General features: G+C 50.8%; 8 protein-coding genes across 8 annotated transcripts; 5 read left to right on the forward strand and 3 right to left on the reverse strand.

Annotated features, from left to right (window-relative positions):
* Window positions 1-108: 108 nt before the first annotated feature.
* Window positions 109-2898, reverse strand: AAFC00_006028 (uncharacterized protein; the record flags this gene model as incomplete). The annotated part of the gene is made up of 4 exons (XM_069345911.1): window positions 109-229; window positions 296-1258; window positions 1310-2495; window positions 2667-2898. The coding sequence occupies 4 exons, from the start codon at window positions 2896-2898 to the stop codon at window positions 109-111; spliced, it is 2502 nt and encodes an 833-aa protein (XP_069198119.1).
* Window positions 2899-4940: 2042 nt separating this feature from the next.
* Window positions 4941-6779, forward strand: AAFC00_006029 (uncharacterized protein; the record flags this gene model as incomplete). Its single annotated transcript, XM_069345912.1, has 3 exons — window positions 4941-5633; window positions 5699-6644; window positions 6709-6779. 3 exons carry the CDS (start codon window positions 4941-4943, stop codon window positions 6777-6779), a joined length of 1710 nt encoding a protein of 569 aa, XP_069198120.1.
* Window positions 6780-7497: 718 nt separating this feature from the next.
* AAFC00_006030 (uncharacterized protein) lies at window positions 7498-9075 on the reverse strand (the record flags this gene model as incomplete). Its single annotated transcript, XM_069345913.1, has 2 exons — window positions 7498-8745; window positions 8860-9075. The coding sequence occupies 2 exons, from the start codon at window positions 9073-9075 to the stop codon at window positions 7498-7500; spliced, it is 1464 nt and encodes a 487-aa protein (XP_069198121.1).
* Window positions 9076-10267: 1192 nt separating this feature from the next.
* AAFC00_006031 (uncharacterized protein) lies at window positions 10268-11173 on the forward strand (the record flags this gene model as incomplete). The annotated part of the gene is made up of 2 exons (XM_069345914.1): window positions 10268-10654; window positions 10763-11173. The coding sequence occupies 2 exons, from the start codon at window positions 10268-10270 to the stop codon at window positions 11171-11173; spliced, it is 798 nt and encodes a 265-aa protein (XP_069198122.1).
* Window positions 11174-12471: 1298 nt separating this feature from the next.
* On the forward strand, window positions 12472-13124 carry AAFC00_006032 (uncharacterized protein; the record flags this gene model as incomplete). The annotated part of the gene is made up of 4 exons (XM_069345915.1): window positions 12472-12493; window positions 12559-12585; window positions 12645-12934; window positions 12999-13124. The coding sequence occupies 4 exons, from the start codon at window positions 12472-12474 to the stop codon at window positions 13122-13124; spliced, it is 465 nt and encodes a 154-aa protein (XP_069198123.1).
* A 648-nt stretch (window positions 13125-13772) lies between these two features.
* Window positions 13773-14712, forward strand: AAFC00_006033 (uncharacterized protein; the record flags this gene model as incomplete). Its single annotated transcript, XM_069345917.1, has 4 exons — window positions 13773-13808; window positions 13887-13964; window positions 14127-14342; window positions 14440-14712. The coding sequence occupies 4 exons, from the start codon at window positions 13773-13775 to the stop codon at window positions 14710-14712; spliced, it is 603 nt and encodes a 200-aa protein (XP_069198124.1).
* A 2044-nt stretch (window positions 14713-16756) lies between these two features.
* AAFC00_006034 (uncharacterized protein) lies at window positions 16757-18581 on the reverse strand (the record flags this gene model as incomplete). The annotated part of the gene is made up of 4 exons (XM_069345918.1): window positions 16757-17927; window positions 17983-18240; window positions 18296-18470; window positions 18521-18581. The coding sequence occupies 4 exons, from the start codon at window positions 18579-18581 to the stop codon at window positions 16757-16759; spliced, it is 1665 nt and encodes a 554-aa protein (XP_069198125.1).
* A 766-nt stretch (window positions 18582-19347) lies between these two features.
* On the forward strand, window positions 19348-19789 carry AAFC00_006035 (uncharacterized protein; the record flags this gene model as incomplete). The annotated part of the gene is made up of 2 exons (XM_069345919.1): window positions 19348-19525; window positions 19584-19789. The coding sequence occupies 2 exons, from the start codon at window positions 19348-19350 to the stop codon at window positions 19787-19789; spliced, it is 384 nt and encodes a 127-aa protein (XP_069198126.1).
* Window positions 19790-20534: the final 745 nt, after the last annotated feature.

Consider the following 20534-nt stretch of genomic DNA (forward strand, 5'->3'; position numbering starts at 1 on the left):
TCATCTGGGATATACAACCACAACCACTCCTACAAGATCGAGTGCTCTATGCCTGTCCTGTGTGTTTGCACACTTTCTCCCAAGACGACGAAGAATGTCAAGCGAAGATCATTCTCTGACCCTCCTCAGTCGCTCCTGAGTATAAGAAACGTTGCAAGCCTCCACTCGGCGGATATTCTTCTGGTCCAGCTGGACCAGCTCGAAGTTCTTTGGGAGTTGTTGGTGCCCGCTGTAGGACGTTAGTTTGTAAGTTCTCGGGAGGGGGGCTGGAGGAGGATGAAACAGGGCTACTCACCACAGATAGTCCACCTTCATGTTCCTCGCTTTGTCTTTCAAATCGCCCTGTGACCGCTCAGACAAGATTCCCTCGGTGTCGTAGCTCTTGATCAGCGTCCAACTGCACCCGACCTCGCCGATCAAACTGATCAGAGTCTCGATTTCCTCGGCCGACCATGGTTTGCGCTGTCGAGCGGGTTTGATGTCTACGACTCTTGTTCGTGCGTTGATCTTGGCGGCGTGGTTGGCTAGCTGGTAAGATTGCGCTGCTGTCAGGGGGGGCGGCTCTTCGCCGTCCGCGACGAATGGGATCGGGAGCGGTTCGATGAGTTGGCCCGGGTTCCTGCGTGCTGACGACGGATAAGATGAATGCGATGGAAGCGGTGATCCCTGGGCAGTTGATCTTCGAGGAGAGATTTCTGCTGGTGGTGGTGTAGTCGTGACACGTGCGGCAGGTCTGCGCGTAGATGCCAGCAGACGCGCACGCTTGGTGACGGGCTGTCGATGGTCGTATTGGAAGCCTTCATCCTCGCTTGGATCTTCTTCGGCGTTTGCAGCTTCCCAGGTACGTTTTGACGGACTGCGAGTCTGTGTCTGTTGCGCTGCAGGTAACAAGTTCCTCGGTCGTCGGAACTGCGGTGACCCTGGAAGAGCTTGAGAGTCTTCGGTCCATTCGATTCTTCTCCCGTCTGCTTGGGGATCCAACAAGCTTTTCTTGGCGGCTCCTGGCTGGTTCTCTCGGTCTTTGGCCACTATGTTTCTCAACTGTGTTCGGGTGGGTGACTCGGGAGCTGTCTCCGCCACGTTTGCCACAAGTTCTATATCGTGGTAGTCAGCATCCTCTGGCGGACCTGTGGTTGTTTGCAGAGCTGTGCTAGGATGAGGTTGAACACTCAACGATGAGGCAACTGCTTGTTGGGTGGAAGCACTTTGTCGCTGTTTCCTTCGAGCTTTCAGTGCTGCTATTCCATCAGGTGTGTACCTGGACAAAGTCAGTCGAAATAAATCATTCCCAATCTAATGCAAGACTAACCCTTTCTTGCTTTGAGCACTGGTGCTGTGTAGCAGCGACGTCTGTGTCACGTCTCGGCCATCGGCATTCACGTCTTCCAAGGCTTTTGCATTCGGATCCAGTGCATTTCTCTGGCGTTCAAGAGCGGCGATGACAGCAGAAGAACCACCTTGACTCTGCAGCTCCGTATCGAGCTCTCGGACGCGCTTGTCAGCCCACAACAGAGCGTCACCCAGAAAGTTGTCCCACCGAAGCTCATTTTCAATCGCTTGCAGTACCTCTTCTGGGTTAGCCACGCCTTCATCGACCTTTCTGAATGGCAGCCTCAATTTCTCGATCCACTTGATGATATGCGTGATGATTTCTTCCTGCGACATGGGGAAAATGTTCCAAGTTCTTGTATACAACTCAATACCGGACATGTCCGAAGAGATCTCTGCTTCATCAGGCAACCGAAAGAGTTTGAGAATTTCTGTTGAAGCTTCTTCGTAGGTCTTTGGCAGGACGCGATATAGGTGCATTATCGCAACCTGTATCCTGAGCCCGAGGGCAAGATTGAAAGTTTCCTTGAGCAGCTTACTGGATCCGGCAGTCGCTTCGTCGTTGTCTCGAGTAAACTCCGATACGAAAGCATCGGGGAAAACAGCGTCCTCGGCGAGAAAGGAGTCGAGAGCGCCACGATCGTTCCGATCTGCACAGGTCCATTTTGCCACCAGGTTGGCGAGGTTTGCCTTGTAAATGATGGCATGCGGTCGGCAAGTCGGATCCAAGATTTCGGTCTCGTCCCATGTGGATAGCAGCACCTGCAGTACAAGGTCTGGGTTGGTGTACACCTGAGTGCCGAACCTACCATCTTCTTGAGCAGCGGTAAGTTTCCCGACCCTGTCTTGGACCAGTTGTCTCATGTCGGAGTGCTCGTCTGCCAGCAGGTCGACCTGATGATCAATATCTTCGTACGTAGTAGACTTAGGTATGACTGCCTCGAGGAGAGCATCTGCATGTTCCTCGACAACATTAAGAGCCTTCATCATCTGCACAGGATCCATGGCAATACGTTCAGCTTGAGTGGTAGCCACCGAGGGCGAGCTCTGCCTCCAGAGCGAGGCTCTGTGTTCTGATATCGCTTCATCACCGACAGCCTCTTCTGCAACATTTATCATGTCGTTGATGGGTTCAATTTCCGTGTCTTCAAGCACAGGCGCAAGGGCTGCGGTTTTCGTCTTAGCGATGGCTCAACCATTGACAGTAAGATACAGGCACATGTTCAAGAGAGATGTAAGTGGTGAAGACCACCACATAGATGATAACACAACGCGACATATCCTGATGTTTTCTTTATACGCAGCACTTGCGATTCGTAATGCAGGAAACGACTTACCCATCGCTGCCTCCTGACGCGCTGAGCGCCTAGTCTTCGGCTTCGTCTTAAGAGAATCGTCATCTTTAGCTCTCACAGTCGATGGATGTGGTCGTGGTTCGACGCTGGCCGAACGAGAGCGGCTTCGCGTCACGCGTGCCGTCACAACAGAAGCTTGACGCGTCTCACGTGCTGAAGTGCTCGCCTTTGCAGGAGGAGTAGCCCTGCCGGTATATGGCTGTATATCAGCCATGCTGATGGCTTTTGGTCAGCGATGTGATTATATAATCCACGACGCGATCAAGGTAGGTCTCAGAGTGAAGTAAAGGTGAGTAGATACAAGTGATGGTGATCAGGAAATGGGAGCTTAGGGTTAGGGTTGGCTTGCCGAAGATGTGCCGTGGATATATTGATTCACACCACGCTGCTTGCCGCCTCAATAACTCCGTATACTGAGACACACAGACGCGCTGTAAGGACGAGAGTGTCTGACTAGACATATCTAAGGCAGATAATGTGGAAGAAGCTTCACCGATGAGGCTATAAGGACTTCAAATGTGCCCATCAGATGGAGCTTTAAGAACCAAGATGTATCAGTGAAAGTGTAGGTACTGAGATACAGTAGTGACTCTCAAACATGATAGCCATGTACCTACGGGTACTCAGGTACCATACAGTGGAGGCTCAACCAGGCATGCGGTGCAATCCGGCGGTCGAATTTGCGACGGCAAGATAAAGCGGTGATTATACGCTTTCGTTCTTGTCGCAAAACAGGGAAGCCTGTCAGAGGTCTGATTTTGTGACTCTGATAACGGAAAATCCACCGTTCTGCTGATGCGACAGGAGCACAGCTCTGTTCAAGACAAAACCAGACAAGAATCCATGCATTCGCTACTGGCCGGCGCAGTCACCAGATCCTTGTACCACAGCCGCATACTGGCGGCGTACTATAGTGTACGATGTTGACCCGATTGGGTAACATTCAATATCAAACACATGATGGACTGTGCATATGTCGCGGGGTGGACGCACCGATACATTGCTTATGCACAAATGGAGCTCTGGCCTACAGTCCATATTTCCTACAAAGCACAGCCTGCAGGCCGATCGCGTCAGCGCCAGAGGGTACGGAAGAAAAGTTACAATAAGATGAGTCTCTCGGCCTTTTCACCCAAATCGGAGGGTGAGACGCTAGGTTTTGCGAGCAGTGAGAGCTTGTCGAGGTGTGGATACAGAGAGTGTGAGGATATATTTATCACGTGAAACAAAAGCTTGAATAGTAGAGGGTGCCCTCGCGTGCTACATGCAGCACTGTGGCAGCTGTACTTGCCGAGGGCTCATATGCACCAGAAGGGAGAGAAAGGGCACCCGCATCAAGCAAAGGCTATTTTGGCTGCACAGTGCAGCCAGCACAAGAAGGTCAGTCAACTCAGGCCACACACAGGGCGCCAGGGGAACAAGACGATGAGCTTGGCAGGGAGAGATCATGCGTAGAGGGAGGGAGAAGAGGGAGACGACGAGGACGCGCCTCTCGGAAGTTGATCCGTCATGACCTTGGCAACCGCGAAAGTTTAGCTTCTGTTGGCTTTTTTGGCTGCTATTGGTGTAGTGAAACGCTGTCAGCGTCTGACGTGGACAGAAGCAGGAAAGGCAGAAAGCAGGAGAGAGGGAGTAGTTAGGTAGTAATAGCCAGCAGTGGTGGGTAAGGTAGCAAGGAGCAAGCCTGCCTGCACTGCAACAGGGAATTGCAGCGGATACAATACAAGTACAATTCGATAGCCTGGTCTCCCTGAAAAAGTCCAGTTCTTCCTTCTATCAACACAACAGTTGAACTTCTCCGGATTGCAACGTTCTGGGCTGCCTTGCTCTTCTGTTCCTCCTCGCTCTCTTTCTCCTTTTTCTTGACTCTATCCGTGGTTGCTTTTGTCATACTTGGGCTCTTGCCGTTCTCACGATATTACAATACAAGAACTTCCTTCTTGGGACCGATCTTCTGTTGCTATAATTGTTGCAAACAGCACATTATCATTATTATTATTATTATTATTATTCTAGGCACAAGCCGCACAGCTGCAGATCTCTTCGACTCAATTTCTAGACTGCAAGGGGGGCGGTTACTGGACGCAGTTCACGCCTGTTAGCATTCGTCAGCCTAGAGCTCTAATTCTCCAACAGGCTTTTGAAAGCATACACCAAATTTTTGGGTTCTTTCGTTGTGTTACTTTTTCCAGCTTCTTTCTTTTTCTTTTTCTTTTTCTTACAAGTCACGACTTTCATATCACGCTTACTAGGATAATGTGGATACGAACAAACGCTTCGCCGCTTCTGCTGCTATTGTTGCCAGCTTTCAGTGCAGCTCTAACCCCACAAAATCCAAATCGCCTGCAGGTACTCGAAGTTGAATCTCCTGCGCCGGTGAAGCACAAGGCAGTGGGAGCAGCGGCAGCGGCAGCAGCAGCAGTTGCGAGCAGCATCACAACACCTCAGTATGGAGGTCCGACGGTCAAGCCTGGCGTAGGCACCAAAGATGCACCCGTGGACGGATTGGACGGGAAACCACACGCTGGACCATTTGTGGACACGACGCCTCAAGACAAAGGAACCAAAAACAAGAAGCCGGCCGCGGGATTCGGGGAGCTCGAGAAGCCTCTGCCTACTTCTTTGGAGAAGCTCAAGCAGGGCGGATATGGCTCTGACGAGGCGATTCCAGAGAAGAACGACGGTGTCATGGATGACCCTAACCGATCATCACCCAAACAAGGGACCACTGGTACCGAAGGAGGAGTGAGCGAGAGGACGCGAAAGGACAAGTCTCTGGATGCCAAATTGGCGGAAACAGAAAAGACGGTAGAACCTCCAAAGGAGGCTCCGCCACTTCCTAATTCGGAAGAGAGTCCCGTCAGATCCAAAGCAGCGCAGGAGGTTGAGACATTGGGAGATAAAGTCGTCACTTTGACAGGCAAGCCAAAGGGCGCTCAAGGATTGGAGGTGCGTGAGATTGGTACAATTGAGGATATGGACAGTAAGCTGATTGTGACCTTCTTTACATGTAGAAGCCAAAGGATCTCCCAGACAAGCCACACGATATCCCTGCGCCGAACCCCAAAGGTCTCCCGGACACCAAAGGCAGCGCACCACCAGTCACCGCTGCAGAGGAGAACCTCAAGCCAACTCTGCCGTATACCGAAGGCCAGAAGAAGTCGACTCCAAAGACTCCCGGCCAAAGCGACGAGACTCTCATTCAGCCGTTCCACTCTTTCGTTCTTTCCTTTACAATGATTATTTTCTCTGAAATCGGAGACAAGACTTTTCTTGTTGCTGTCGTCATGGCGATGCGACACTCGCGTTCTCTGGTCTTCAGCGCCGCTCTGTCTGCGCTTTTTGCCATGACCGTTCTTTCCGCTCTTCTCGGCCACGCCGCTCCAACGCTCCTTCCTAAAGAGCTTACCGCTTTCGCCGCCGCGATTCTGTTCCTTGTCTTTGGTGCAAAACTGCTCAGGGAAGGTCTAGCCATGGACCCGAACCTGGGCGTGAATGAGGAAATGAAGGAGGTCGAGGGTGAAATCAACGAAAAGGAGCACGAAGACAGGAAATCAGGCAGGAGAAAGAGCAGCGTCTCCATCTACGCCCTCGAGTCAGGCCGAGGACGCAGGAGCGGTGCCGGCGACCGACCCAAGGCACCCATTTCTCCCACCTCCAGCGACGACGAAGACTCCGACCCTCGCTTGCGCAGGACTTCGGCCAAGGCTGGGCTCAGCAATGCAGTTGGCGGTTTGACCAACCTGCTCGCGCTATTGTTGTCACCTGCCTGGGTCAACACTTTTATCATGACTTTCACCGGCGAATGGGGAGATCGAAGCCAGATTGCCACCATCGCAATGGCTGCGGGTCAGGATTACTGGTGGGTCATTGCCGGCGCTGTCACCGGCCATGCCATCTGTACCGGTCTTGCTGTTATTGCCGGAAGTTTACTGGCCGGGCGAATAAGGCTGAGAGTCGGTATGTATATTTGCTGTCTTTCCGCTTTTCCACAAAACACATTTGCTGACTACTCGACTTGCAGTCACGATCGGAGGAGCCGTGGCATTCCTTGTTTTCGGCGTCATCTACCTTCTCGAGGCAATCTACGACTGAGCAGAACTATCGGTCTTTTTTGCATTCATTTCGCTGTCACGACAACGACAACGATAACACCAAGTAGGGAAGAGAAAGAGGAAAGGGGAAATGTAAAACATATTCATCAGGCGCCGGCCGGCCAGTCGGTCAGCGAAGAAAAGAAAATAGTAGCGAGAAACAATAATACAGCTTCACCATTATCGTCACAAGAGAAAGAACCACCTCGCCTCTTCAAATTCACTCGCGGGACTTGATAATTCTCGGCATCATCGCGTTCTTGTGCGACACGTAGAACAGGGCAGGGCAGGGCATGGCAAGGAAAAGGGGTAGAAGCCAAGAAACGGCGTGTTCCAATGGCGGTAGGCAGGTAGACGCGCTGCCTGGCGCCAACCAGGGGTCAAGGAAGAAAGAGCAATCATAGACCAGACAGGCAGGCAGCAGCATGAAAAAAAAGGCAGGCACAGGAAGATACACAGAAAAGGGGCATGCATTGGTTGGCAGCCAAGGAAGGTCGGAAACACAATACAACCATCATCGGATCGGCGTATGATATACTGTCTCATTAGTGTACACAAAACCTGAGAGAAAAAGTACAACAAATTACACGATAGCTTTTTTGTTATATTTTCTTGTACAGTAAAGGTACTGGTGCCACCATCCCCACACAACTGACTGCACCCTGTCTGCCTCTTTCTCTTTCTTTTGATCTTGGTGAGCTGTGTTGTTTTTCTCGCGACTACTCGAAATCAACAATAAAACCTACCCCATCACCCACCTCGCCTCGTCCACCAACTCCTCCCCACACAAGCACCGCCCCTCCATCCATAGTCCCCATTTTAGCAACCATGCCTCCCCTTCTCCGCACTCCGACTTCCCTACCCGCTTGGGACTCTTGTCTCAGGACGTTTTGATTGTTATAGTAATGGGTCACTTGAGCCCACACGTCCCTATTCGTAGACTTGTGCATCGCCGAGCGCGCCGAGTCTTTCAAGCTCGCCGAGGACTTGGATGTCGGGGCGAGTTGCAGGGTATAAATCGGCGAGGGCTCGGTATCTGCGCCGGTCGTGGTGGTCGAGATGAGAACGAGGTAATTCCTGCCCTGGCCCGTCGTGATGGGGACCAGGGACGCTTCTGTCGCGTCTTCTTTCCCGCCACCTCCGCTGTCGGCTTTCTCTTCGTTGCTGCTGTGAGTACTGGCCGTGTGATCCGGCGGCGGCGACGAGGTTGCATCAGGCGCCGGAATCGCCGTCCATGGACCCAGAGGCGAGGGCCCGAATTCGCCTGGTCCGTCTGCTTCGAATACGATACTTCTCATGTCTAGCTCGAGGGCATAGGTCTGCGCGTCGGGGGCTATGTAGGTGTATAGCTTGTTGTCCACGAGCGCGAGGTTGGGGGATGAGAGTGTTGAGGGGGATGAGTGAGGCGGGCTGGGGAAGCGAGACCATGTCCGCGAGGAAATGTCGAAGATCCACATGTCGTTGCTGTTTGTTTGCAACGAGGAGTCTTCTGCCATGTGCTGGCCGCCATAGATGAATAGACTGCCGTAGGTGTTTACTTCCACTGGCTCGGGCATAGTGGCTAGGGGGTCGAGATCATGTTTGGGCAGGAGATCCGCGCGAGCGGAGCTACAGTGTGGGTTCTCATCACTGGGTTTCTCTTGTGGTTTGGGAAACGAAGTCGACGATGACACTGCAAAAACCGGTGTTCTGGGTATCGGGGTGTTGTGATCTGGAAGCAATGATGACCAGGTGTTGGATTGTGTGTCGAACACCCAGACTCGGCCGTTCTCGTCGATTGGTTTGGGCGAGTTGATGTCTGCGGAACTCGAGCCACCGTATACATAGATCTGTGAGTCAATGACTGTGGCTGTGTGGACACAGCGAGAGGGTGGCGAAGAGGCCGACGCTGGCAGTTCTTCGTAGTCGGTGGACTCGACGTCTGTGGTTGGAAGGTGGATGATGTGCATGGAATTGGATGCTAGGTTCTACTCGTGCTGGAAATCAGAACGCCATAGTCCTCGAGATCGATGCTATAAGCCAAGGATGCCATCTCTTCAAGAAATCAAGCACATCACAGAACGAAGAAAATCAATGCTTACTCCAACACTATCAACTCCACCAAACAAGTATGCTCTTCCACCAACGATCGATACAGTCCCCCAAGCCTTTTGCACTCCCTCCACTGTCAAGTCATTGATAGGTCTTATTTTGGCCGTGAGCGGTAGGCTAGGATGGTAGATGCCCTTGAATGCAGCCGCGGCGCCCTCGATGAGCGAGCCGACGCCATGAAAGATCCCTGTTGCTTCTCCCGCCATGGTGTAACGATTGCTGTAGTCCAAAAGGCCGATCACACAGAACGTCAAACAAGATGTTTATGAGTAGTAAGGTGCTATACTCGAGAAGACTCCAAACAGAAATCCAAGTGCGACGCTGAGAATCGGGATCAATGAAACAGACACCCAAGGGCGGTGTGGATAGCGTGAGTAGCTACAGTAGAAGGCATTCGTACGCGAGATACTATATCTTTACCTTCGCCAAACAAAACATTGACATAAGCGGGGAGGAGGGGGAAATGGATCGGATGATCAGGTACGCGAATGGGCCTCTGAGAAACGCGTGTGCCTGCTCTGACTTGGTGTTATTGTCCGACAGTGTCCATGCACAAAGAAGAATTGACACAATGAAAGGATAGGATTATAGATGCAAACAAGGTTGTCAACATTGGAGGCGTATACTCTCCCATCGAGTATATATATACGGAGTCATATTAATTAACCTTAATTAAGTGCCCGTTTGGCCAAGTGGTAAGGCGTTCCACTTGTACTTAAGACATCAACCACGTCTGCGTGATGGAAAGAGCCATGGTTCGATTCCGTGAATGGGCAATTTCTTTTGCTTTTACATCTATCTCACTTCCAAAGTCTTGTAGCGGTGGTCTTTTTGCACACCCACTACTCTACTCCTGCAGACCAGTGTCTCAAGGGTGCGTTGCAGCTTCTTGAGTGAAGGCTGGCCAGTCTGGCCAGTCTGTACATCCCATGTAATCGAGCCTGAACGAGAGGGGGACCCTGTCGATACTCCTACTTTTTGATGCTAACCACCTGTACGATCGCAGACAGCCATAGCACGGGGAAATCGATGTATCTTGCCTGTGGAGAAACCTGAGATCACAATCCAAAGCTAAAATGACATGACATATCAAGTTATATCAGACAGAAAGTGTCATGGTTACGTGTGAGACTTCCCTTACTGTATATCAACAACAAGAGCGGGAATAAATGCAGAGTAAGGTACCTAGGGTATAAATGACGTGTCGTCTTTCATTCAAACACCCACCTTGAGCCAAGATCAACCCGAGGCGCCTACCTCACCTTCGGCCAGACCAAATAGAGCGAGCCAATTCTCTTCCTCTCTATTTCCTTCTAATAGACTACTACGAAAGCCACGACAACAGAAACTGCAGTCCCCATCAAAATACCCAAGAAGAATCTACAGAGCCTAGAATCAATGGCAGCAGCAACAGGAAAAGTCATCATAGTAACGGGCGCCTCGCGCGGAATCGGCCTGGCAATCTCGCACCACCTGCTGTCGAGTTCTTGCTCTCCGAACAGCGCGTCTCAGAACAACAGGATCCTGGCGATTGCGCGGTCGCGTGGGCCGCTCGAGCAGTTGCAGCGCGAGTACCCGTCGCGAGTCGAGATCCTCGCGGGCGATTTGTCTGATTTTTCGCTCGGGGCGAAGGTCGCCGAGGTGGTCAAGGATAAGTTCGGCGGCAGGCTGGATGGGTTGATTGTTAATCATGGCATTTTGGAGCCTGTCAAGAGGGTTGCGGATGCGGATGCTGAGGAGTGGAGGAGGTTGTTTGATGTCAATTTCTTTTCGGCGGTGTCTATGGTGTGTATATCATCCGTCATTTCTATGCTAACTAATTCATCTGCTTCCCGGCTCTTTTCGTGTCCACGGTGTTGAACGATAGACATTGACGAGACACACTCGAAACAGATCAAGGCCTGTCTTCCGCAGCTCCGTGCCAGCAAGGGTAGAATCGTCCTCTGCTCTTCAGGAGCTGCCTCCAACAACTACGCCACGTGGGGTGCATACGGCGCCTCAAAGGCTGCGCTGAACCACCTCGCGGGAACCCTAGCGACAGAAGAAAAGCACGTCACCACCATCTCTGTCCGACCAGGTGTCGTTGACACCGACATGCAAGTCAGCATCCGCGACACACACAGCACCGAGATGGACAAGACCGACGCAGCCAAGTTCCTCGAGCTGAAGCAGACGGGCGGTTTGCTGAGACCAGATCAACCTGGCAATGTCATGGCTAAGCTCTCTCTTGATGCTCCCGCAGAGTTGAGTGGAAAGTTTTTGAGCTGGAACGATGCATCGCTCGCAGCTTTCCAAGAAAAGTGACGGACAGGACAGAAGACTACAATCGCGGTTGGTCAGCGAAAGTGTTCATAGACTTTTTGGGTGAGTAAAAGTTATGCATGTAGAAAAGGCTTCAGTCGAAAGATGAAAAGCAATACATTTTTGGCTACATTGGTTTAATCCTTCAGGTTTAGCATGGAATGTTAGGTTGCATCATAAGCGGGATGGTGATGAGAAAAGCAGAGGAATGAATTACCTTTGTGTGGTAACACAAGCGTGTGCTTGTGGCAGCGAACAGGTGAACCCAGAATATTAGTCGCAACATGAGACAGCAAGCACATAGCATCGGCCATCTCATCGAAGACAGTAAAGAGAAGAGATTTCCCTCGAATTTTGCTGATTATGACCCATGTCGAATGAATACATATTGCTACCAAGCAGCACCTGTCTCAGCAGGCCATCTCGAGTGCCATTACTGTTAAGTGCCATTACTGAAGGGCGAACTATCGATATCTGCATGTACTGGTCAGCAAGAAATTCTTGGAATGTCTTTGTTCTGATAAGTGCATCGATTGAGTTTCTATCAGTCGGTCCGTTTGGCTTTGGACAGTGTAATCGACATAATTTATATCCGATAGGGGCGACACGAATGTTCATCATAGAAATGTGGAAAGGTTGCGGTAGAGAGTAGGAACAGATTGACAATAGCACGTACCACATGTGAGATTTACCCACTGCTGCTGCCGTCGGCGACATGCATCATAACATAAATGATGGCAGAACCAATGGAAGCAACAGTGGTTGTTGTGTAAAGGAAGAGAGAATGGAGAATTGAACTTTCAGAGATGTAGATTTTGTGTTGATGGAAAAATGTTGATGCAGACGGCAGACTCCGCACATCTAATTTTTTTGCTCGTCATATGGACAGGGCGGAGCGAGCGCGGCTCTAATGGACATGGGAAAGCTGCAGACTGAGCTGCTGTGATTGTGCTGAAAACTGCAAGCAGAAAGTAAAATAGAGCAAGGAACAGCCACAGCCACTGACCAGATGTGCCTTCACATTTCACATTATTATGTCCATATCATTATTTCACATCTCATTTCTGCCTTGATTTGCCCTTGGGTTGGTTGGTCCCTGGGCCAAGCTTGGCTGGCGTTGATCCCGCAGCGTCGCAAGCAGGCGGCAAAGAACATAAAGTCGAGCTTCTGCCCGCGTCGCCGTGCTGCATGGTCTTGGCCTTTTGGTTATAAGGAAATGGAGAGATAAATGCGATTGACCTACTTTTGGCATTTATATACTCCTTGACGTTCATTTCACTACAAGTAATCACGAGGAAAACATGTCCGATAAGGAATTTGGCAGTATGTTCAATACGCGACATTTGACCATGAAATACAATCCATTTACTGACTATAATCACTACCAGACAATGATGACCTCTCTCTACCCAGAGGTGATCAATATCAAAACAACCACAACTATAGATTCCCTTCAAACTGACCCCAAACACAGCGACGGTTCAGAAAATCATCACCGAGATTCTCGCTCCTCAACCCCCGAACCCCAATGCCACAGTCAGCTATGAAGGCATGACTTTCGCAAAAGACAGTCGCGACCTGCTGATCGAATGCTGCGTCGAGTTCATCACCATGATCTCATCCGAGGCCAACGAGATCGCCGAGAAAGACGCCAAAAAGACGATCGCCTGCGAACACATCACAAAGGCATTGGAAGAACTCGGGTTCGGAGAATACGTGCCGGATCTACTAGAGGTTGCGCAACAATTCAAGCAAACGCAGGCCGTGAGTTTTCTTCCTGTCCCATTGACCAGCCAAGATACGATGCTCATACTGCTGTGATCCCCAGAGTCGAGAAAAGAAGCAGAGCAAGATCGACCAATCAGGCTTGACCGAGGAGGAACTCCTTGCGCAACAGCAGGCTCTGTTCGCGAGCGCGACGGAGAAGTTCAACGCTGGCCCCGCCACCGAGTAATCACAAGGATCGCGACAGGACACTAGGAGAAACAACAAATAAAGAGCGATGCGGCGTTTGGGAGTGAATTGCTGGCAGCATGGAACGTGCCGAATGACATGCGGAAAGCTTCAATGCGGTGTCATGAGGCGACAGCATGGGTTGGCGAACGGCGTCCCGGAGTCATGGTCATATTTGATACCCTTGCATGAAAGCGTGATAGCATGACACAGGATGGTTTAGCTATTGGGGACAGGGGGCTTGAAGGAAGCCGGACCGAGGATTCTACATTAGCACCGAATACAAATCTAAGCGCAGACAGGAACCTGGCGGTTTCGTCTGCGTTGTAATCTCATGTTTACGGCGCAGAGGAGCAGCATCGACACAAACAATTGCTGTGTATGAGGAGATATAGCGGTGTGAATACAACACACTTCGAAGCATGGTCTGCTACAAGTAGAAAAAGTGCAGGTGCCTGATCAGCGAGCGGCTCCATGCGCATGTGACGATGACGCCCCGCCAAGCGCCCCCACATATGCCACATCTGGGCCCCGAGTAACACCTACGAGGCCAACGAACATACATGATATACCCGGCCATCTCTACACCGTGAAGTCCGAACCTCTATAGTAAACTTCTTGACGAGTCGCATGACCTGAAGCAGATACAATGTCGGGTCTGGAGAAGGCCCTTTTCAACCTAAAGGTATGTGGAGCATTATCACGCAACTCGTGCGCACCCGACCCTGATAAGGCGCACAAGAGCTGACGATAAGCTATTCAGTTCACTGCGAAGCAGCTGAACCGACAGGCAGCGAAAGCCGGAAAGGATGAAACTGCTGAGAAAGCAAAGTTGAAGAAGGTATGGCAACTTACAGTCTACTGTCACTTCAGATGGACGGTCACTTCGATACAAAACGATGCCCAAGCATCTCTTCCCTACCAAGACGAAGATAGTTCGCCAATTGTACTCGCCCGACATGTGCCTCCAGGTTGACTGACAGGTCACGCTCTACAAATACAGGCTATACAGCAGGGTCATTCCGACATTGCAAAAATCTACGCCCAGAATGCCATCAGAAAACAGAACGAGAAACTCAACCTTCTACGCCTGGGATCACGGATCGATGCCGTGGCCTCACGGGTACAAACGGCAGTCACGATGCGGCAGGTCACAGGGTCCATGACGAACGTTGTTAAGGGCATGGATTCGGCCATGAAGGCGATGGACTTGGAAAAGGTAGGAACGTCCTTTTGGCAAGAGCAGAAAACGAGGAAGGAGCGATGAGGATTTTGGCGCATGGCGCAGTGCACACGACGGCTGACAAGGCGTAAAGATCTCCGCCGTCATGGATCGATTCGAGACTCAGTTCGAGGACTTGGATGTCGCTACGGGATACTACGAAAACGCCACCAGCAGCGCAACCGCTGTCGGCACTCCACAAGAAGACGTGGACCGCTTGATGAGCCAGGTTGCTGACGAGGCTGGTGTCGAACTCAACCAGGAAATGGCCAGTGCTACGCCTGCTCAAGCGATCAAGCAGAAGACTGGCCCTACCGAGGTCGAAGAGGATGGCCTAGGCGAGAGACTGCGTGCTCTGAGGTCGTGAGTGGGTTCATCCGGCCAATTGTTTTTCCTTCTTCTTCTTCTTCCATCGGGACAAGGCGTTTTTGTGTTATGGAGATGAGCGCCTTGACATTTTCACGATTACCTATTGGCAGTTCCGATTCATTTTGTACAGCTGAATAGAACAGCGTTATCGATCGGCTTCATTTTGTTATCTCTGGTCGCCTTTCATGTAGCACATCATGCACATTCGTGTCTGCACCTCTTCTCGGCATGCCACCACGAGATCTTGTGTCCCAGTCGCCTACAACTAGCTTTGGCCCTTGGTACAACAGGCTGTGCCGACAAAACATGGCCTCCTGGCTAATGCAGAGAGATATCTGCTTCAATAAGCATTTCACAGTGCGTCTAGCTTTGTCCTGCAAGGTAATAAATAACACGACAAGTCCGTTAAACCATGCATACTACAACCATCCGACATCTCTTGCACGAGTTCATACACTTCAATTTGACGAATGTGCAAATCGAAGAACAACGAAAAGGCAGACTACCTCGACCGTCCATCTAGCTGTCCATCCGCAAACACCCCCAGACCAGACCAGTCCGAAATGGCCTCAATCCGCTGTTCCTCCGAGTACTCAGTAGCGCCAGATGGACAGCCTACCCTCGCAGCAGATCCGAAAGCGGACCAGTCCGAAATGGCTTCGATTCGCTGTTCTTCCGAATGCTCCATGGCGCCAGACGAACAGCCTACTCTGAGATCAGATCCAACACCACCAGGGTCCAAGTGCGAGGCCAACTCCAAGTCCAGGTCTCTATCATCAACCAATGACACGACCTCGACTCCTTTGCCGACTTACACGCCCGGAGCTACGGTCGAAGACACACCGTATCATTCCGGCTACGACGACGAAGACGAAGACGAAGAAAACGAGAACACAAGACCCTGGCTCGTCCGCAGAGCGCATGATCGTCGTGCGCGTGCTCGCGCCTGGGCCGCTCAGGACGCATATGTAGAATATATAACCATCCACGCAGAGATCAAGGTTCTTCGCGAACGCGTTTGCGGTCTTCGCGTCAGAGTTGAGGGCAGTAAGAAGCGGAATGAGAAGAAGAAAGGTAGCAGGGATGATGCTTGTGCTTCTGCTTCATCGACTCTCTCGTCGTTGTCGTCGTCGTCGAGTCCTCAAGTCTCTCCTGCTGCTCAGTCTCAGTCGCAATCTCCAACTTCGGGCCTGTCTTCGTCTACTTCGTCTGCAGCTACCACTCCTTCGTCTTCCCCTCCTGCATCATCATTAGCAGCAGCAAGCAACGACGCAGACGAAACCGGCATTGCAAGCCAAGCAGCACTCCTAACCAGCATCCTCGGCACAGTCCGAACCAAAGTCGTCGTCGAGCTGCGAAGTATCGACTGTACGCTTCCGAGAGTCGAGATGTTGCAGCGGCTTTCGGAGCTACAGAGGGAGGTTGAGGTGTTGGTGCCGAGTAGTAAGAAAAAGACCAGGAAAAGGGTTTGGAGGAGGTGTAGGGATTTCTGGTATAGATTGTGTGCTTAGGTCTTTTTCTTTTGTTTCCGAGGGGACGGGTGGAGAGGAGTGATGTGTCGGAGTTGTGATTGGCATATGCTGAAAGAAATAATTTTCCCTTCGATGAAGTGTTTTAGGGGCGATGATGCTGGAATGTGTACAGAACAGGTTTCACGAAGCAACGCTGTGGAAGAGGGAAAATTGCAGTACTGCTGTATGGAAATGAAATGGCAACGCAATGCATGAAACTCGATTGGAATTCAGCAAAGGAATTAATATCATAGCGAAATGCTGCAACGACGACTGTATACAGAGAGGGAATGTATGTGCGGAATCACTTCATAAGCAGAGTCTCAAACAATAAACAGTTTTCTCTCCCATTGTTTTGTCGCCTTCTGTTGAACTCGTGTATCGAAGCTCATTACCCCCAATTGATTTGCCTGTCTTACGGGCGGATATCTTGATTGTCGAATATTAAATCAAACCTAGAACGCCTACCAGTGAAGTGAGTGTGCGTGCCGTCCTTAGGAGACACAGCTAGAACCTCGATATTGACCGTTATTAGTCCCAATCGCTGACGGACTGTACACGGAAAAACTCAGACCCGCCGATTTGAGGGGGTTGAAATGGGAGGGCCGGGGCAGAAGCAGACATGGACGTATCGACGGCACTCGGGCGTCCCGATGGCGTATACATCTGTGGAGATGACTTTGTTGATTGCATGAGATGAGGCGACGATGCAGACGCGACTTCTTGGGGGGAGGCGAGCGGCCGCTCAAAGTGCTGTGACCAATTCTCAATCGGGGACGCTGGCATTTCATGACTGTGAGCTAGGTGTCCATTAGACATTTCATGACCGTGAGACAGGCGCCCATTAGACAGCTCAGAGGCTCCAGCGACAGCGGGTTCCTTTTGCCGAGGATCTAGCTCTTGCGACGAATCGTGCTGTGATTCGGCAGCGGATTCATCCCACCGGAAAAATTCCCGTAAATTTTCGTCTAGTGGTCCAGGCCGGGATAGTAGTGAATGATGATATTTACGCCCATATCCTGGCTTGCATCGTTGTCTCCGGTGGTCCACCAAACGCTTAGCCAATTTCTTGAACTGATCTCGGTTCTCTCGGATATATACCGCTACCTTGTCCTCGATCGTTCTTAGGGTCATGTCCATACCGTTGACTACGACGAACTCGTCCAGTTTCATGTCTTCGAGACCCCTCTCTACATTGAAACGGAAGTAGACGTCGTCGGTGAAGTTCTCCGCAACAGTCTTCATGCTGTTGTGGGTGGGCTCCGGGTCAGTCATTTGATTCAGGCTTTGCCTGACAAGACCTATGCCCCTTCTGATGCGATCGGCCCGGACGTTGAAGTGCCTTTCTGCGCGTTTGCCTGTCCCGATCGAGACGAGATGACGAATGCCACCACGAGTACTGCTACAATCTCCTGCGGGATTATGCTTGTGCATAACAGAAGCTTCATTCCAGGCCCAATTGGCAGGATTGTTCGCTTCGAGCCCACCATCCATGAAATAACCGCCATCGATGCGCATGGGACTGAAGTAAGTGGGTGCTGCACAGGTCGCACGAGCAGCTTTCCATAACTCCGTGTCTAGTTGATGGGTCAAATTCAGGAGGCGTCCAAGATCTTCCCGTAAATTTGGCGACCTTGGATTGTGGTATGAGCGAAGCAGGTATAACTTTTGGTTCTCGGCTTGGCGGACGGCAAAGACACCTCTGCAAGACAATTATTAGTTGTGATTGGCAATGGAAGTATCGACGTTCTACTCACACACGACATGGTATATAATGATTTGGCTGTTCGTCTGCCGGGTTTCGTAGTAGTGGAGAGTCTTCCTTCTTGGCATCCTTGCAGTGTTTGACCACCATGTCCTGCATGAAGGCCTCGACCTTCTTGTAGTTGAACTTGTTGTATCTTAGGAACCACAATTTGCGTTTGTTGCCAAATATCTCTCGACCAAACTTCTTATATACTTCTATGCAGCCATCAACGCTCATTCGTAGGCGGCCAAGCATGATAGCAATGATTCTGGCTGTTGTCAGTGCATGTTTCTTGCTTTCACACTCGTTGGCTTAGCACCTACCCTCCGGTACTCGTTCCGAACATGTAATCGAAATAGTGGCATGGTAGTGGCAATTGTTCGTCATCTGGGGAGCTTTGATGATATGCCTCGTCGTATGCATATTCCAATTGGAGACACTCTTCCATGATGCTCTGCAAGATCAGTAAAGTGGCATATCCGCGGATACCACCACCATCTGCACGGCTGTCAGCGATCGCATTCGCAGAAAGACTGAGGTTAGAGTACCGAGGCTCAGGACAGATTCCTTTCGACTAGGTCGACATGTACACGTAGATGCGCCTGCCATTGATTCGACTAGACACGAAAATTGTTCTGGAGGTAGACGTTGGTGACAGAGCGTACTTATGATATATCTCGACAGATACACTTACGCCTGATTGCTAACATGATGGGTGGGCAACCCACCGATTTGTATATTTTACCTACCCACGGTTGCTACTAGGAGCGGTATTTTGAAGGCACTCCAATCGACAATCTATTGGGTGCCTCAAAACTGCAGTACTTGTCGCAGCCTGGAAGCCTTAAGCAATATGCAGCTGCATAGCTGCATAGCCTGCTAGATCTGCTGCTGTTCGCTAATTCGACTAGTGGTATGTCGAGTCCAAGAATAGCAGGTTCGTGAATGTACAGGTATATGGCTGCGTTTTGGCCCCCAAATGTGAAGACTGCGCGCTGACTGCCCAGTCCTATCATAGGTGTGGCTTCGATATTGGGGGCGATGAATGTCGCACGAGGGCCCACATTTCCCAGCCCTGGTGTTTGTCACAGCCTCGAATGTGTCAACCCTGACGATGAAGCGTTTCCATATCAGGCTCAAGGCCAATAAGCTTGCATGAAGGGTGGCCTAATGCTTCGAGCTGCAGACGATGCTATACGCGGCTGTATAACGTCGGAAGACCCCTGTTGTTGAGCATATAAGTCCAGATCCTTCGTCAATTCTGATTCTTCATATATCTGTCTCTCATTATCTCTACTTTGTCAGAAACGTATTCGACCTTTCATTCTCCTTTCTAGATTTCATAAGATTTCTACTGAAGAATCATAATTGTACTATGCATGAACATCTTCAGCATGCCACAAGGTCTTTCTCCTCAAGTAGCGTTGATGGCAATAGGCTGGTCCGAACAGCAGCCAGGACAGCAGAAGATGAACCAAGGGCTGTAGTCTGGGTCTACGATTACAACAACAACACGACCAGACGGATGAAGGCAACGGAAGTCCTCAAGTTTGGTGAGTCGAGCACGGACATACCTGATTGGGACAAGTCGCTCACGTGAAGGAATTGTAGACCATCAAAACAATCTCACACAAGTCCCGATACCTCTAAAGCCTGGCAGAGTACCCATTGGAGCCGAGGACGACGTGTGTAGAGAAACAGGCAGCGTAGTCGCGCGTGTCCATATAAGCATGGGTCTGCGGCTGCAAAGGTGGCTTGGACTCCAAAAGCGATTATATATCATTGACGCTATCTCGCCTGCAGCGCTTGGTAGCTGATTGAACACAAGTCAATGGATAGCATGTTGAATATCTAGTATTGGACAGGCTGACCGGTGTTCTGATCAAGTCGGCAGCCGCAGCGTGGACTGTGAAGGTACGACGAGTCGATACGGAGATGGCAAAGACAAATGGACACGACGATATGGCGAGAGGAACGAAGGAGACGCCCGGAGGAAACAGACACCGAGTGGCTTCCGTTAGATCTTGGGAGTTTATTCCATGTATCAGACTTGGCAACGAATGCGAATATACTGTCAGATACGCGTGCCATTTTGGAAGTGGATCGATACCTCTCCATAGTTGACACTTTCCGCGAAGAGTTCATTTGAGCTCCTTGAGGTTCGTTTCCGAGACTCGACATGCTAGATTGAGTTTCTCGTACGGCGTTACTCGTGGCGTGAAGGTCTCAGAGACCGTTCATCTGGCTCATCTGGACCCTCGGACCCTCGTACCCATGAGGATCGTGTTCAGTAGATGGTATATGGCTGCGCTGGTAAAGTAACGCTTATGCGGTCCGATCGTCTAAATCTCTCGACCTCTTTCAGATCGGTCGTTAAGCAGAGTTGGACAACAAGAGCGATAAGCCCATTGACAAAACTCTATCCGCACTTCCTACGAACGCCGCTTCGTGTCTAGACGATGTGATCAGTGATCAAGCAGTGGCCTGTTCACTTTACTTTGTCTGGTTGCGCCAGCCGGAGACAACATAATAATCTTCGTCGATGGATGTTGGCATGGTAAG

This window comes from Neodothiora populina, assembly GCF_041146345.1.
Source record: "Neodothiora populina strain CPC 39397 chromosome Unknown canker_contig_6, whole genome shotgun sequence".
Taxonomy (NCBI): Eukaryota; Fungi; Ascomycota; class Dothideomycetes; order Dothideales; family Dothioraceae; genus Neodothiora; species Neodothiora populina.